General features: G+C 42.5%; 3 protein-coding genes and 1 pseudogene across 4 annotated transcripts; 3 read left to right on the top strand and 1 right to left on the bottom strand.

Moving 5' to 3' along the window:
* Positions 1-4,387: 4,387 nt before the first annotated feature.
* LOC139823793 (putative nuclease HARBI1) lies at positions 4,388-6,373 on the top strand (annotated as a pseudogene).
* Positions 6,374-6,490: 117 nt separating this feature from the next.
* On the bottom strand, positions 6,491-8,711 carry LOC139823794 (uncharacterized). 2 transcript variants are annotated; one of them, XM_071796284.1, is made up of 6 exons: positions 8,573-8,711; positions 8,096-8,329; positions 7,743-7,956; positions 7,487-7,591; positions 7,184-7,249; positions 6,491-7,111 (listed from the first exon to the last, which is right to left on the bottom strand). In XM_071796284.1, exons 2-6 carry the CDS (start codon positions 8,270-8,272, stop codon positions 6,792-6,794), a joined length of 882 nt encoding a protein of 293 aa, XP_071652385.1. In that variant the 5' UTR covers positions 8,273-8,329; positions 8,573-8,711; the 3' UTR covers positions 6,491-6,791. The 2 variants fall into 2 exon arrangements, with proteins under 2 accessions (XP_071652385.1, XP_071652384.1); XM_071796283.1 differs by having other exon boundaries at positions 8,452-8,696.
* A 6,260-nt stretch (positions 8,712-14,971) lies between these two features.
* On the top strand, positions 14,972-15,979 carry LOC139823770 (uncharacterized). The gene has a single exon (XM_071796270.1). It carries the CDS (start codon positions 14,972-14,974, stop codon positions 15,977-15,979), a length of 1,008 nt encoding a protein of 335 aa, XP_071652371.1.
* A 611-nt stretch (positions 15,980-16,590) lies between these two features.
* LOC139823769 (uncharacterized) lies at positions 16,591-17,484 on the top strand. The gene has a single exon (XM_071796269.1). It carries the CDS (start codon positions 16,591-16,593, stop codon positions 17,482-17,484), a length of 894 nt encoding a protein of 297 aa, XP_071652370.1.
* Positions 17,485-17,841: the final 357 nt, after the last annotated feature.

Genomic DNA, 17,841 nt, shown 5'->3' with positions numbered 1-17,841 from the left:
AATAAACAATTAATAAATAATTAATAACTATTAAAGGAAACCGCGTCCCCTCGCAAATGCTTGCTAAATTGTTTTGTTATCGCAAGAACGTGATCCCCTAAAAATTTGAAGAGAATCGTTCTTTGCGATCGGTCGCTGCTGTATAAATTATTAATAAAAATAATAACAATTAAAAAAAACGCGTCCCCTCGCAAATACTTGCTAATCTGTTTTGTTATTGCAAAAACGTGATCCCCTAAAAATTTAAAAAGAATCGTCTTTTGCTATCGGTTGCCACCGAATAAACATTAATAAAAATTAATAACAATTAAAGGAAACCGCGTCCCCTCGCAAATACTTGTTAAATTGTTTTGTTATTGCAAGAACGTGATCCCCTAAAAATTTTGAGAGAATCGTTCTTTGCTATTGGTCGCCACCGAATAAACAATTAATAAAAAATTAATAACAATTAAAGGAAACCGCGTCCCTTCGCAAATAATTGCTGAATCGTTTTGTTATCGCAAGAACGTGATCCCCTAAAAATTTGAAGAGAATCGTTCTTTGCGATCGGTCGCTGCTGTATAAATTATTAATAAAAAATAATAACAATTAAAAAAAAACGCGTCCCCTCGCAAATACTTGCTAATCTGTTTTGTTATTGCAAAAACGTGATCCCCTAAAAATTTAAAAAGAATCGTCTTTGCTATCGGTTCGCCACCGAATAAACAATTAATAAAAATTAATAACAATTAAAGGAAACCGCGTCCCCTCGCAAATACTTGTTAAATTGTTTTGTTATTGCAAGAACGTGATCCCCTAAAAATTTTGAGAGAATCGTTCTTTGCTATTGGTCGCCACCGAATAAACAATTAATAAAAATTAATAACAATTAAAGGAAACCGCGTCCCTTCGCAAATAATTGCTTAATCGTTTTGTTATGGCAAGAACGTAATTCCCTAAAAATTTGGAGAAAATCGTTCTTTGCTATGTTCTACAATTATTTATCGAATAATCTATAACAATTAAAACATGTTTTTATATCAAACCGATGAAAAAACAGTTTAAATATTGTCAAAAATATTGATATGTAGATGTATTTAATCTTCATTAATTAATAATATCTAAGAAAAGCCCAGCGGCCGATAATAATAAACCTACGATACGTTCGGACCCCCTGAGGAACCCACATGATATTCGGCCCTGGCCGCGAGACGTTCCGCTGCTAGCTCCCGCTGCTAGCTTCAGCGACATTACGTGGATCACACGAAAATGTGAGATTTTCAGCCAGATTTGCCTATCAAACGGTCGCCACTCGGTTTGACCCATATATACCGAGAAGGTAAGTATCGAAATTATGACACGATATTGCAACGATATCACATTAATTCTCTCTTATTTTCAGGTTCTCGACGCAGGATATCTCGACGCCCCGACGCTGCCTCCCCACTGCTGGATCATCGATGGACAACGTGGGACCACCCTCGAAGGAACAGGTAAGTAGAAAATGTGTACGCTCAATTAATCGGCTAATTTCTGTTTCCGGTTTTCCACCCGAATGTATTTCAACTGCCGCTGACTATCCCAGATCCTCGCCTTATTGCATACTGGAACGCCGCGTGTAATTCAACTGCCGCTGACTATCCCAGATCCTCGCCTTATCGCATACTGGAACGCCGCACTTGCAAATTTTCTCGTTCCGGATGGATCTCAACTGCCGCTGACTGTCCCAGATCCTCGCCTTATCGCATACTGGAACGCCGCTGGGCTTCGATGGATCGATGCCGTAGGACAAGGTAAGCAGCAGGTAAGTAATTCGAAATTAACTTGACACTGCGTATATTAACATACGATTGATTTATTTCAGATCGTCGTTGCGGTTTACAATTTCACGCTGACACATTTCGTCGAACGTTGTTACAAACTGGTAACTGAGTACCTCTCGCAATTGTAATACGAGCTATGTTTAACGCGCAAGTACGCGGGAGTGCTTGGTTGTTACATATCGCTGCGCTAAACGACGCGCTAAGTCCGAATTGTAAGCGAATCTTAAGAGCGTGTTACCACGACCGCGATATCCGAGCGACTGCCTCGAGTTGCCGAGCGCTCTCGGCTATCCCACCTCGGGATCTTTACTCCTACCACCAGGTTGTTATTCACATCCTGGTACTTTTCCGTGCCAGATGTTACCCGCTTTCACTTTTCTTCTTGTTGAAGGAAAAACTCCTCATTTCTAAACTCGCGCCTGAGCACTAGGCTACGAGCGCTGCTTGACTTATGGGCGCTATAAGCGCGCTGCCGATTGGCTTATAAAAAAGGCCGATAGGGGGTCTTACGACCAGCGTCACCGCCAGCGTTACCACTCACTCTCGACCGGCATTCGTTTGCATACGCATGTGTGTAGCTTGTGATACTCTTAATAAACTTCTCAAGTATTATCGAGTTAGTTATAACTTATAACCTTAACAGGTTATGGGCCCAGACCACGCATTGAGAAATGAACGAAAAGTATTGAGTGAAAAATGGAAGCAACGCACTTGAAAATCGAGAAGCTTCGTGACAAGGATAATGGCATCAATGGCGGTTTGTGATTCGTACTTGTTGGGATTCCCCCAATTTATTATATAAAAATTGTATCCGTCCGTTATATGTACTGCGATATACTTTTCGTCTGCTTCTCACGCAAAATTATTGATAAGTTCGGAACCGCCGGAAGGAGCCGATCCGCGCCGAAGGCGAGCGCGCGTCAGCATCCCCACGCGGCTCGCCCGACAGCCGGCCTCCCTTCCAACGAACCCGCCGCGCCGGGGTATTTAAGTCGGCGCTCCGACAGGAGCCGGCACTTCGTTTTAGCTCCGGCTCTCTGCTGCCTTCGACGAAGCCTACCCCATCCAATATCCCAGGGTACACGCAAAACGAGGTCCGGTGTTCCGAACCTCTACTGAGAGTTCTCAAAGTGTTCCCGAACTCCATCCAACTTACTCCCGACGGCCATGGTCCAGCGAGGTCGAGCGTATTCGGCCTCGTAACGAGGGTTCTCGTAGCCATCGCCCCGGGCGTTCGCACTTCCACGCCAGACCGATCGCGTTTCCGCCCGCGTGTCAAAGCAACGTAACGGACCGCGCCGAAGGAGTATAGAATAGGAGAAAACCGCGTTTCGGGAAAATCGCTCTTTATGTAACCCCGTGCTTCAAACACTACAAGTCACAGCGCGCCGAGTGCATTCGCACTAATCTGTCTGTACATCTCGCGTTTCGTCAGTTTTGTCATTATATCAAATAAAGTTTATATATATTGTACTTCAATTGCTGTCTTTTGGGCCTTCCACTCAACTTCCTAACAAGCGATCAAGTCCGCGTTCAACTGAAACCCCGGTCGTCTCATAGTTAAAGGGCTGAACGAAGCCATCATAATTGTCTTGCGTTCTCGCGGAACGGATTCGGCGATTCGTTCGGCGCGTTTATTGCGCGCCCGAACAGTACTCTTCTAGAGGAAGATCAAGATGTTCTGGATGTCTGTGAGGGCAGGCTCGTTCGCCCTGGCGCCGATGACCAAGATTCAGCAAACAAGCTGAAGAAATTCGAGAAGGCAGACAAAGCCGCTCGAAAATTGATTGTCACGACAGTCGAGAGGAAGCCGTTGGATTTGCTGTTGAACTGCACTACAGCGAAGGAAATGTGGACGAAGTTATCTTCGGTGTATGATTTAAAATCAGATGAAAATTTGTCGCTTGTTCAAAAACAATTTTTTGAGTTTAAAGTGGGACTGCAGTGAAAGCGTTGCGCATAATTTATCGAAGCTTGAGCAGTTGGCGACGAAAATGAAGAGCCTCGGTGAGATTCCAAACTCGATGATTTTGACACGCGCGCTTTCGGTTCTTCTACAGAAGTTTAAATCACTTTCACAGTGCGTGGGATTCCGAAAGTGATACGAAGAAGACCTTTGAAAATTTGACGACGCGATTAATGAACGAGGAGGTTTGGCTGCAAAAGCAAGAAAATCCCGAGGAGACGACGGTTGCTTTATTCTCAAAGTCAGGATCGCGAAACACGTCTTCGAAAAACAACAACAAGTCGAGACAAAAGGGACAATCGACAAAAGAAAAAGGTGTTGTGAGTTTTTCATGCGGACAGCGAGGCCATGTAAAAAAGGACTGTACGGGCTGTTATTCTTGTGGATCAAAGGGAATATAAGGAAAAATTGTCCAAAACAAGCGAGAAGACAGGGACGAGAGGAAGCAAATTCTGCGGAACAAGATGGCGGATCGACCAGGCAGGCGTTTCTCGGAAGCAGTGGCGCTGCTGATGTAAACGATTTCTGGGTAATCGACTCGGGCGCATCAGATCACATGACAAGACGACGTGATTGGTTCAGTTTTACGAAGAATATGAAAAACCGTTGACGATAAGAGTTGGGGCGGTATTCATAGTCCGTTCTTATTTCGAAGACCGTCTTGAGTTCGGTCTTAAGATGCTCTCTAGATTCATAGTTGGAAAATAAGACAAGACTTGAGTATAACCTCTAGATATAACTTATCGAAGATAATCTTATTTTAGAACGTCTTGATATAATTCATAAACATGTCTCATTTGATATAAGTAGTAACTTAAGGCTATGCTATTTCTATCGAATTCATAGTCGTTTAAGATTATCTTATTTGACATATATGTTGTTGAATAAGACGATCTTGGTCAAGTCGTGGTCATAGAGGACTTAAGATATTCCTGTTTGCTTTATATGTGAAATCTTGGCAGTAAAAATTGTATGTAATATGGAAATAGACAACATAAGAAATATTGAACTGTACGAAATAGATTCTGACCGTGATTCTGACAATGATGAGGATGAGAATGATGTACGTGTTCCAAAAAGATACATTAGAGATTGGCTAAATTCGTTTGAGTTTTACAGCAATCGAGAGTTCAAAAGACGTTTCAGATTTAACAAAGATTCTATACTTTATGGAATTCAACCTAAAATTGAAGAAGGATTTTTATACCTTAATAACCGTGGTCTTCCTATACCTCCGATATTTCAATTATTAATATGTCTACGGTTCTATGCCACAAGCAGTTTTCAGGTACGTTAAAAGATAAAATATATTATGATTATATATATATATAACAAGATGTTTAATAATTATATGTCATAATTATTTCTGAAAATTAAATAACAATTATTTATAAAAATATTGTACAGATAACATTTTAATATTTGTGCAGCAAGTACTTGGAGACACTATAATCGTTTCACAGCCAACTGTATCAAGAGTAGTATTCCGAGTGTCTGTACTTCTAGCAAGGCTTTTCAAGCAATTTATAAAGATGCCTGTCACACCAGATGCTACAAGAGAAAATCATAGGCTTTTTAGAGATATAGGACGTCGCAATGGAGGCATTGGTTTACCCGGCATTGATGGAGCGATTGACTGCACACATGTGCGTTTAGTCCATACCAGGTTCCAGAACATTGACGAAGTTTATAGAAATCGAAAAGGATACTTTTCATTGAACGTACAGGTAAGTAACTACATATATGTAAATATAAAATTTTAATGTAATAGCATAGTTTGAATTTTAATTGCATAGCATAATTTTAATAAACAAAAATTGTTGATTTTTGAACAGTAAAACATGTAGAACATTAAAAATTATTAGTTTTATATGTACATACGCAGGCTGTTGTTGGACCCAGAACAGAATTTTTAGACATTGTCCCAGAATGGCCTGGAAGCCAACACGATAGTAGAATTTTCCAAAATTCTAGATTATACATATATGACATACACTCAAGGTCAATTATCAGGCGTTTTAGTAGGAGATGCTGGATATCCCTGTCTACCATTCCTTTTAACTCCTCTTTCGAATCCACAGACAGATGAAGAAATCACGTTAGTATACTGTGTCTTTAATTTTATATTATATTCATCCATTGTCCATAAAAACCCAACAAATAATAATATATTTTTTATTACAGTTATAATATACTTCATAGGAGAACACGAATAATTGTCGAAAGGACATTTGGAATATGGAAGCGCAGATTTCCGTGTTTGTCTAGAGGATTAAGCAACAAATTAATATGTTCAACCACAATTGTAGTTGCTTGTGCTGTGCTACATAATCTTTCATTAATTTTTAATGACGTATTACCAGAAGAAGAAATCATTGAGGAAGATAATGAAATGGAAGTGCCAGTTGATGAACCACATTGGGAACCAGGCGAGGGTTTTGCTATACGAGCAGCACTCATAGAAAGACTATTCAGATAATATTTATTATATACATGATGTAATGAATATAAAAAGCAGTTAACCAACACAATTTTTTGTTCTATTTTAAACTTTATTGATACAATATCAATGTAATTTTTTTCAATAAACTTTTATAACATACTATTTTAATATCTTTTAAAAAGAAACACAAATCATTAATCTATTTACTTTAATATCACTTTTTACCTTGTTATATAATAATACTACTTGTACAAAATAATCTTTTCATTTTATGACACTTATAAAAAAATAATCTCTTATTATTTCTAGTGACTCACTTATTTAAAAAAATAATCTGTCATCATTTTTAGTGACTAAACTTATAAACACAAATAATCTGTCATTTTCAGTGACTAGCACTTTTAAACAAAAAAATCTTATTATTTATAGTGACTAACACTTATAAACAAAAATAATCTTTTATCATTTGTAGTGATTAACACTTTTAAAAAAATAATATCATTCATTTTTAACAACTTATACTATAAAATACTTGTAAAATAAAATACTTTAAACTTTTCTGATTTTAAGGAACTTTAGTCTATGCTTTTGAAGAAGCATATTTCTCTTTTTCTTTTCGCAGCTGTAACTCAGCTAGTTCAGCCTTTGCAGTAGCTGTTCTAATTTCTAGAGCATGTATTTTATTATGAAAATCTTCTTTCAATACAGCCATTCTTTTCTCGTGAGCTTTCTGTATTTCTGCCACTTCTTTCTCTTGTTCTATAATTTGTTTTATTCTTTCGATCTTTACAGTACTTTCATTGTTAAGAGAAGTTTCAGTAATATTTGTCTCTACTTTGGTCATTTTTGTATTTCGTTTACAAACAGTATCCAAACCCTTTTTTCTCTTCAAAACACCCGCTGTAAATATAACAGTATTACATTAGTTGATCAGCAAAGAAATCAGTAAGAATCACATATCTATGTAATTACCTTGAATGGAAAAATCGATATTTTGATTTTCTTTATCTTGTGTTGTATCTTCAATTGTTACGTCAACTGAAAATGAATAATAATCAATTTAAATTCTTAACTGTAAACAATTTTACTTTTTAAACATAGAAATATATTTATTACGGATATATAATTACATAATCTTGTGAAACACAAAATAGACAGTAACACAAAATTAATATAAATTTTTTTAATAAATAAGATTTTTCTATATTTGTATATAAGGATAATGGTGTATGATATAAATATATTTCATTTTTAATCTATTTTAATTTCACATACCTTCTTGTATTTTATTTTCATTTGTTGCCTCGTCGTCATTACTTTCAGATATGACAATGGTCGAATCATTATCTGTTACAATCTTCAAAGTCTGTTTTTCCATCTCTGAAACAAATAAAATATATTTGAATTAAATAAAATTAAGTATAAGAACTTGTAACATTTTTTTGTCAAATGCTTTTATCATACATAAGAATATTAATTACGTTAAATAGTGAGACAAATTGCTTATAAATATATTTATAAAACTATTTACCTTTTATTTCATTGTCCGTCATATTTGAAGTAAAAAGGATAGGAGTTGTTTCCAAAAGATGCGGTGCAATTGCGGCTACGTCAGGATCAATATTTGTCTCTGGAGGTGGTGGACCACCACCAGTAGCTAGACGAGCCTGTTTTTCTTTTGTCAATAATTCTCTTTGATTCTGTTTCATGTTTGTCCATAGTTTTTTCAGTTGTGCAACTGTACGCTGTAAAAGAATAACATTTACTTAATCAGTATTAAATATAGTATATAAAAAAATAAAAATAAATTGCGAATAATTGTATATTAATAATTACAATATGTTTTACAATTCAAAATATAACCTAGCTTTCTTTTATATTTACCTCTTGAAAAATCATTGACGAATCGTTATACCGGTTACAGATTTCATCCCATGCAATTTCTTTATCCCGAAGCGTTGAAGAATCACTTTTTTTTACTTCAATTACATGCTTAAAATCTTTTAATATTTCTAAGAAAATTTTTTTTTCAACTGAAGCGTAATGTTTATTTTTTGACATTTTAGAAAATTTCTTTTCTTTGCTGACTCGTTTTGCAATAACGTTTCGACTGCGTAACTGCAAAATACAAACGCTCTTGTATTATATCACATAAAATGCCGATAAAGTTGAAGTAATATTCAGAACAGAGAATGCACATAACCATAAACCATGATTAACGAGATGGTATAAAACTGCACCTTGAATCTAATATTCCTATTGAAGGAACTGATGGAAATATTACGGAAACAGCCGAATCGAGAATAAGCATGGTCTCAAGTACGTCTTCGCCAAGTCGATCTCAAATCAAATAAGACTTACTTGAGCGACAACTTCTTCGTGAAGATCGTCTTATTTCATGACTATGAAATCTACTGATCTTAAGTCGGTCTGGATGGAATAAGACTGACTTGATCAAGATTGTCTTAAGTGTTGACTTGAGACTCGACTATGAATACGGGCCTTGGAAACGGAGACGAGATTCCAGCCTACGGGAGAGGTAATATTGAAATCGAAACTCTTGTGAATGGACAATGGATTTCGGGTGTCATTCAAGATGTTTTGTATGTACCGTGCTTAAAGCGAAATTTATTTTCTGTAAAAGTCGCAGCTAAGAAAGGCGTAAATTTTTCACTTACGGATCGTGGTTCACGTTTTGAATTAACTCGCGGCAAAAAGATTATAGCGACGGGCTCAGATAACGGTGATTTGTATAAAATCGATCTGCGTGTTTTAATACCAAAAGAATGTAATATTGTCAGTAAGTTTGGTAAAATTGATACTGTAAAATCAAATGCGGATACTTTGCAGTTATGGCATGAAAGGCTGTGTCATCAGGACAAGAGACATGTTAAAACTTTGTTAAAAAACATGGGTATTAATGTTTTAGTTGTAGATGATTTCTGTGACGGCTGTGCTTATGGCAAGCATCATAGGTTAAGTTTTTATGATAGAGTTGAACGTGCGACGAGAGTTCGAGAGGTTGTACACACTGACGTGTGTGGTCCTATGCAGCAGGAATCACTCGGTGGTAAAAGGTATTCACTAATTTTTAAGGATGAATTTTCGGGTTTTAGACAAATTTATTTTTTGCGTGAAAAGTCAGAAGTTTTTGAAAAACTAAAGATGTTTTGTAAAAAACTCGAAAATCAGTTCGGTGAGAATGTAAGGGAAATTCACAGCGATGGTGGTAAGGAATATATAAATAAGAATGTTAACAGTTTCTTAAGTAGTAAAGGTATAAAACACAGTGTAAATGTTCCTTATACTCCACAGCAGAACGGCGTTGCAGAACGGGATAACAGAATCATTGTTGAAGCAGCACGATCGATGATATATGCGAAACCAGATTTACCCTTATCTTTGTGGGCGGAGGCCATGAATACGGCAGTATATGTCATTAATAGAACAGGTCCGACTAAGCAATCGGGAGGAACTCCATATGAGTTGTGGTTCGGTAAGACAGCTAATATAAGTAATTTGAAAATTTTTGGAACGGAATGTTTTGTTCACATACCGAATGAGAAACGGAGAAAACTTGATAAAAAGGCAGAGAAAGGATTTGTAGTTGGTTACATTGAGGACTGCAAGGGTTATCGAGTATATATACCAAGCTTAAAAAATATAGTTTTGAGTCGTGATGTTTTGTTCAAAAAGGAAACGGTAGTTCCTAATCAAATCGAAATAAAGAGCGGGGGAGAGCAAAATGACACATACGATTCTGGGATTCTTTATGATAAAGATTTACAAAAGGACGAAAAAGAAAAAGAGACACAATGTGATTGTAAGACAATACCTGTGCAGTCTTCAAATAGTGACAACTCAAATGTAAGACAATTAAGAGATAGAAATAGAATTAAAAAAATAGAGTTCTATGGTTCTCCAGTTTCATATTTTACTGAGATGCTGCCTGAAAATTATAGCGAGGCTATAAATTCTAATGATAAGTGTAACTGGGAAGCAGCTATGCATGACGAGATAGAATCGTTACTCGAAAATAAAACGTGGATGCTCGTAGAAAAACCAGAAACGAAAAAGATTTTAAAGAGTCGTTGGGTTTATACAATTAAATCGAATCCTGATGGTTCGAAACGACATAAAGCTCGTTTAGTTATAAAGGGCTATTTTCAGACGGAAGGGATAAATTATAAAGAAACGTTTAGCCCAGTAGTACGTTTTGATACGATAAGAACTTTATTGAGTGTAGCGGCCCACGACGGATTAAATCTTGCTCAATTTGATATTAAAACCGCTTTTTTATACGGATCTTTAAAGGAAGATATATACATGTATCAACCCGAGGGTTTTAATGATGGAACGGCACGTGTATGCAAATTATTAAAAAGCCTATATGGGCTAAAGCAAGCACCAAGGTGTTGGATAGAGCATTTCACGAGTTTTCTCGAATCTTTTGGTTTTTCAAGGAGCATAGCAGATCCATGTTTTTACATTTTTAAAAATGAAAATGGTAAAATGTTATTGGCCGTTTATGTAGACGATGGTCTTTTGGCTGCAACCAACAAACTGCTCATAGAGGGGTTCTTCCTTGAGTTGCGTAAGCATTTTAAAATAACCGAGACGAAAAATGTAACGAGTTTCCTTGGAGTGGAAATCGTTGAGTTGCAGATAGATCTATTTTTATTAACCAAGAAAAATTCGTTAGAAAAATGTTAGAGAGATTTAATATGAGTGACGCTAACATAGTTTTCTACTCCAATTGAAACTGGTTGGGACTTATCCAGTTCATGTAAAGTAGAAAAAGAGATTCCGTATCGAGAAGCGGTAGGTAACTTATTGTATCTGCAAGTAATTAGCAGACCAGATATTAGTTTTGCGGTTAATATTGCGTCTAGAGCGTTAGAGAATCCTAGTATAGCACATTGGTCGCTTGTAAAGCGTATTATGAGATACCTAAAGGGTACTGCGGATATAGGGTTATTGTATTGTAAAACAGGTGGCTTTGAAGCATATAGCGACGCAGACTTTGCGGGTGATCGAGAGACTCGAAAATCGACGTCTGGTATTCTGTGTAAAAACGCAAACGCAGCGATTGTTTGGCAGAGTAAACGACAACAATGTATCTCTCTGTCTACTACAGAATCCGCTGCCTCATGTTAGCGCTGCCTCAGCTGTTAAAGAGATAATCTGGTTAAAAGGCTTGTTGGCTGAATGTGGAGATTGCGATAACGAAGGATTTTGTTTATTTATAGACAACATGAGTGCCATAAGATTGATTAAAACCCTGAATTCCATCAGAGGAGTAAACATATCGACGTAAAGTTTCATTTTATACGCGACATGTATGAAAAGGGTGTGATTAATGTAAAGCATGTTAGTAGCGATGAGCAAATCGCAGATATTTTTTACTAAGGCTTTAGCAAAACCGAGATTTATACGTTGTAAATTAGGATTAATCAGTAAGGGAAATATTAATAAGTAGTTTTTGTAAAATGTTGAGTTTTAGGGAGAGTGTTGAAGGAAAAACTCCTCATTTCTAAACTCGCGCCTGAGCGCTAGGCTCTACGAGCGCTGCTTGACTTATGGGCGCTATAAGCGCGCTGCCGATTGGCTTATAAAAAAGGCCGATAGGGGGTCTTACGACCAGCGTCACCGCCAGCGTTACCACTCACTCTCGACCGGCATTCATTTGCATACGCATGTGTGTAGCTTGTGATACTCTTAATAAACTTCTCAAGTATTATCGAGTTAGTTATAACTTATAACCTTAACACTTCTGACAGTTTTTGCTTGTTTTCGCTTTCGGTGACGCCCGCGGTTCTCAATCCGAGTCTTAGATCTAATCGCACGCATACGCGTGGGTCCCGCTGGACTCCGCTCCCCCGGTTCCCGGGTTCGGGTATTCCACGACCGAGTGGTCTCGCCGACCCTTCGGATCTCTCACGGCGCCTCCTCTAGCGACTCTCCACCCGCCAATTTCCTCCGGGCTATCTCGGTTCCCGACATCCGGGGGTCATCCTTTGCCCCCGCTACCCTCGCATCCGTTATCGATATCGCGTCGCGAGTCGTTCAGTTGTTCTTCGGGTCGCCCTTGAGGCGTATTTGGCGGTTTGGCCGCCCGCTGTGACCTCCGTGCCCTTCGGCGCGGGGGTCATTGTCATGACCCCGCGATCTCCGCACCCGTCGGTGGTATCGCGTCGCGGTTCGGTGGGTCTTTGTTTGTGCGTCCCCTGAGACGACCTCCACGGCTCAGCCTTCGGCTAAGACCTTCGTGGCCCCCGGTGCGGGGGTCATTCTCGTGACCCCGCGATCTCCGCGCCCGTCGGTGGTATCGCGTCGCGGTTCGGTGGGTCGTTGTTTGTGCGTCCCCTGGGACGACCTTCACGGCTCAGCCTTTGGCTAAGACCTCCGTGCCCCCCGGTGCGGGGGTCATCCTCATGACCACGCGATCTTCGCGCTCACTGGCGTTGTCGCTTCGCGGTCCGGTGGGTCGTCGTCCGGGACACCCCTGAGACGATATCTGCGGTTCGGCCATTGGCTGCGACCTCCGCGCCCCTCGGCGCGGGGGTCACTCCCGTGACGCCGCGATCTTTGCGCCCACTGGCGCTATCGCGTCGGAGTTCAGTTGGTTGACCTTCGGGTCACCCCTGAGACGATTTACGCGGCTCGGCCCCCGGCTGTGACCGCCGTGCCCTCTTACGCAGGGGTTATTTGCGTGACCCCGCTATTTCCGCGTTGGTTGTTATCGGCGCTTCGCGTATCGGGTGGTTGATCTCCGGGTCACCCCTGAGACGTATTCCGGGGTTCGGCCCCCGGCTATTACCTATATACCCCTCATCCGCGGGGGTCAATACCGTGACCTCGCTATCTCGCGTGCCCTTTGCGCTATCTCGACCGCGCTCGTCCCGATCTGCTCTGCTTGGCTCTCCTTCCAAGGCCCGCTCGTTGGCTCGCTCGGTCGATCATCTGCTGCTCGCCTACCGGGGTCAATCGTACCCCGGTCACCCATATCTCGGGTTTTAGGTTAACGCTAGCCATATGGGCTCTTCGGACTCGCTTATCCGGTAATTCTATTCGAAAATTGTCGATGTCCGCTGCTCCCCTGGTCGCTGCTGCCCTTCGGGGTTGTTCGGCTGCTCAGCTATGCGAACGGTTGCACTAGAAGGTTCCCGTGGAAATTTCCACGCGCAACGCAGTGCGAGAACCTTCCTTCCTTGGCACCGCTGCACCAGGTTTCCGATCCCGAAAATTTCTTGACGCGGACGACGCCGACCCTTGCGCACCTCCTCGAAGATGCCCCTGATGGTGAATTCAGATGTTCTTCCTGTAGATGACGTCCGGGTGACGTCGGTGTCGTCGGCCGTTGACGCCGACCCCCTGGCTGGGTTTCTCGGGAGCTGATATCGCATCTCCGGGCCATTGTTCCTGGAGATGATGCGTTTCCCGGGGATCTCCTCGAAGCACGACGTCGACCCTCTAGGCGGGTGTCCCAGGACCTCTCGCGACGGATTCCGTCGTTTGTTCCCGGGAAGATGCGTTTTCCGGGGAACACGTTTGACTTTGACGTCGACCCCCTGGGAGGGTGTCCCAGGTCCTGGTGAGACTGTCGGATGGATGAGTTCCTGGCGAAAATGCGTTTCGCCGGGATTTTGCCGGACATTGGCGCCGACCCCCTGGTGAGGTTCCTCCGGTCCTGGCGAGTCCGTCGGACCCCTCTCTCTTCGGAGAAGGTGCGTTTCCCGGGGATTTCACCGGGTCATGACGCGAACCCCCTGGGGCCGTGTCTCAGGTCCTCGGAATACGTTTCGACCTCTTTGTTCCTGGAGAAGATGGTTTCTCCGGGAACTTAGTGTTTTCTCGGCGCCCACCTCGTGGACGCGCGTACCGGGTCCGGGGGATGTTCCTCCGTGCTCCCAATACGGGTCACCGCCGTAACTCTATGTCAGCGTTTCGGACTAAACGCATTTATCATTATACGATCATTATCGCTAAACTATATCGACAACCGCTAAATAATATGAGACCTTTTCGATCGGCGGTGAGTCAAAGCATCAACTAAATTCTATTTTGTATCTCTCGGCCGGATATATTTCCTAACCTATGAGTACGCGCGGTCTTTGCCGTCTTACCGACCGTTATGCTATTCAGCCTGTATTTAATGAAACGCGAATCTAAATCTAAATGGCCATACGGGCCTTCAACGCAACTTAATACTATTTCTTCAACGAGTTATGAACTAATACCATAAGCGTAATCTTAACTATAATGGCTCATGGCCTTGTAAATATATTAAAGAAAAGTAAATGTCTTAATCGATCAAGGAAAACCAAACAAAATAAAATATACGACTATATTGGCGAGAAAGTTATCAAATCAAAATAAACGAGTACTCTATATATTTTTCTCCGAGTGCCTCTCCGGCCTCGGGATCGTTAGTTGACGAGGTGCCCTTTTCTAACGCGGCTCCCATGCCTCGTCTTCGCTCTCGCTCTTCCCCGACGGTATCTGGAAATTGTCCGAGGGTTGGTCGACCGGGCCGATTGGGAAATCGTACCCGACAAATTCGGCTATCGCGTCTATGAGAGGAGGAGGCGCAGGAGTTAGGAGCGGGACTTGCAATGCCGACATTAGCGGCGTGGGCGGCATGTTCGGGTAGTCTCTGCAAAATGACTCGGGGTGACCGTTTGGTCAAGCGACGCGGCTGCTGCGAAGGGCCCGGTCTCACGGTCTCTGCTCGAAAAACGCAAGCAACTCGTTGGACTAATGAATCGCGGATGTTTTCCCCTCCGAAAATGGGACGCGAATTCACCCGAACTGTTGACGGATATCCTGGAGGACCAACGTGAATCCTCGGACTATCCGATCAATCGAGATGACACGCTCAAGGTCCTCGGCCTGTCTTGGTCACCGCATGACGACTCATTTACCTTTGTAATCTCGCCTTACGCCGTAACTGTTCATACTAAACGCTCCGTTTTATCATTTATTGCAAGGTTATATGACCCCCTCGGATGGGCGTCGCCGATCGTCATCGCGGCCAAGATGTTGATGCAAGAGCTCTGGCTCTGTAAAATTGATTGGGACTCTCCCATCCCCGACGATCTTTTACTTCATTGGATTAATTATTGTACGGATTTGCCTCATATCTGTGAAATACGCATTCCCCGATGGACAGGGATGCGTCAAGATAAACTCGAAGTGGAATTACACGGATTCGCGGACGCGTCCATTCGAGCTTACGCCGCGGTCGTTTACCTTCGAATCGTGCATTCTACCACGAATATTCAGGTGACCCTCCTCGCGGCCAAAACGAAGGTCGCGCCGTTAAAAACCGTCAGCGTTCCACGATTAGAACTTAACGCCGTCGTTCTATTAACTCGGTTGCTAGATTGGGTAAGAAATTCCCTGCGCTTCCCGCGAGCGTCATTATTCGGATGGACTGACTCCCAAATCGCATTGGCTTGGATTCAGCAACATCCATCGCGATGGAATTCCCACGTCGCGAACCGCGTCTCCGAGGTGCAGACGCGCCTTCCGTCAGTACGTTGGCAGCACGTCTGCACTCACGACAATCCTGCCGACTGCGCTTCTCGCGGCTCTACCGCTGTCGATCTCGTACACCATGAATTATGGTGGGTAGGCCCCCCGTGGTTTAGAAAAATCCCCGGCCTCGTGGCCGATTCTCCCGACTCCTACCGGAAAGGAAATTTTGCAAACGGTATCTTCCGAAGCGCGCAAAGCTACCGTTCATCTCGTCGATCCAACTCCTGAGTGGGAGCTGCCCACCTCGTGCTCGAGCTGGATCCGACTTTTCCGTATTACCGCGTACATTCGCCGTTTCGTGCAAAACTTAAAAAATAAAGTCGCCTCATCGACGATCGTCAAGTCGCCTTTGACCGCAGAAAAAATCCACGAAGCTTCGGTCTTTTGGCTTCGATCGGTACAAGCGACCTGCTTTCCTGATGACTTGAAGGCCTTAAAAGCTCATGCCACCGTATCGAGAACAAGTCCATTACGCTCTCTCCACCCATTTATTGGGAAAGATTTACTAATCCGGCTGGGCGGGCGGCTCGAAAACTCAGCGCTAAGTTACAATGAGCGACAACCCGGTCATACTCCCGCAACATCATATTTCTGAACTTTTGATCGATCAAGCTCACCGACGCTCCCTCCATGGAGGGACACAACTCACGCTTAGATGTCTCCGTCAGACATACTGAATACTTTCGGCTCGAAGCATGATCAAATCTCACATTCATAAATGTGTTACCTGCCTTCGATACTCCGCGAAAACGCCGACGCAATTAATGGGTGATCTCCCGAATCCCCGAGTCAATCCCTCTTCTCCTTTCTCTCACACGGGAATATATTACGCCGGACCGATGATTATTACCCCCGTGGTCGGCCGTGGTCAAAGGGGGAGCAAACATTACGTGGCGGTCTTCGTTTGTCTCGCCACTAAAGCGATCCACCTCGAGTGTGTCGAGGATTACTCCTCCGAGGGATTCCTTGCCGCATTTCATCGGTTCGTCAGTCGACGCGGACTGCCATCGGACATGTACAGCGATAATGGCACGAACTTTCGGGGTGCGGACCGCAAGCTACAATGCAGCTTTTGCTCGCTTATGAACGACCCTTCCCTCAAAGAAATCCTCGCGAATGATGATGTGAAATGGCATTTCGTGCCCCCGGCGGCACCACATTTCGGCGGGCTTTGGGAGGCTGGCGTTAAAAGTTTTAAGCACCACCTCAAGCGGGTGATCGGTGCTCGTACCCTGTCTCGCTCGGAATTCGTGACTATTTTATGTAAGATAGAGGCGTGCCTCAACTCTCGACCGATTTCGCCCCTCAGCGACGATCCGTCCGACTTTACCGCGTTGACGCCTGGTCATTTCCTCATCGGTCGACCGCTCACCAGCGTACCGGAGGAATTATTACTCGAAACCAATGCGAATCGGTTGTCGCTATGGCAACACGTGCAACTCATGGTCGAACAGATCTGGCGTTCTTGGTCGTCGGACTACTTACACTCAGTGCAACAGCGCGTCAAATGGACCGAATCTCACGATAATCTCAAGTTTAACGAGTTAGTTTTACTAAAAAATAACTTCCTTCCTCCTTCGAAGTGGGAACTTGCAAGGATTCAACAAGTCCATCCCGGACTTGACGCTCGCGTTCGCGTTACATTACGCACCGCCAATTCCGAATTGAAACGACCAATAACACAGATCTGTCGGTTACCTGCGTCTATCGGGCCCACGGAGCCCGTAGAGTAACATTAAACTAGACTATTATGTTCCTCATTAGATTTAAGGGGATCCTGCAGTGACAGGCGAACTCGAACGTGAATACAACGCCACCCAAGCGGAACTAAAAATGTCGATAATACCGACATTTCTAATTCCGGTTTCGCATGATACATAAAAAAACGTTTTATTGATTAAAAAAATTGCAATCTATCTCCTTAGACTCCCTCTTTTCCTCACCTATCTCTTTTCCTAACCCCTCTTACAGTGATGCCAAATGCTGTTATGCATGTGGTAGTAGATCGTACGACGCTACTACCACATACATGACATTTCGGTGTTGCCGATATCGAAACCGGAAATTGTCAAAACGTTTGTGCAGCTTTG

Source organism: Temnothorax longispinosus, unplaced genomic scaffold (assembly GCF_030848805.1).
Source record: "Temnothorax longispinosus isolate EJ_2023e unplaced genomic scaffold, Tlon_JGU_v1 HiC_scaffold_18, whole genome shotgun sequence".
In the NCBI taxonomy this organism is placed as follows: Eukaryota; Metazoa; Arthropoda; class Insecta; order Hymenoptera; family Formicidae; genus Temnothorax; species Temnothorax longispinosus.
Note: the sequence above shows the minus strand (reverse complement) of the source record. Positions and strands in the feature narration are given on the sequence as shown.

Bases quoted from the DNA above. Each gene is read 5' to 3' on its own strand.
- LOC139823770 (XM_071796270.1), top strand. From the start codon at position 14,972: ATGAATCGCGGATGTTTTCCCCTCCGAAAATGGGACGCGAATTCACCC.
- LOC139823769 (XM_071796269.1), top strand. From the start codon at position 16,591: ATGATTATTACCCCCGTGGTCGGCCGTGGTCAAAGGGGGAGCAAACAT.
- LOC139823794 (XM_071796284.1), bottom strand. From the start codon at position 8,272: ATGTCAAAAAATAAACATTACGCTTCAGTTGAAAAAAAAATTTTCTTA. The intron at 7,957-8,095 runs GTAAATATAAAA...ATTCTTTTACAG, and splicing joins CGTCAATGATTTTTCAAGAG to CGTACAGTTGCACAACTGAA. The intron at 7,592-7,742 runs GTAAATAGTTTT...TATTTGTTTCAG, and splicing joins GACGGACAATGAAATAAAAG to AGATGGAAAAACAGACTTTG.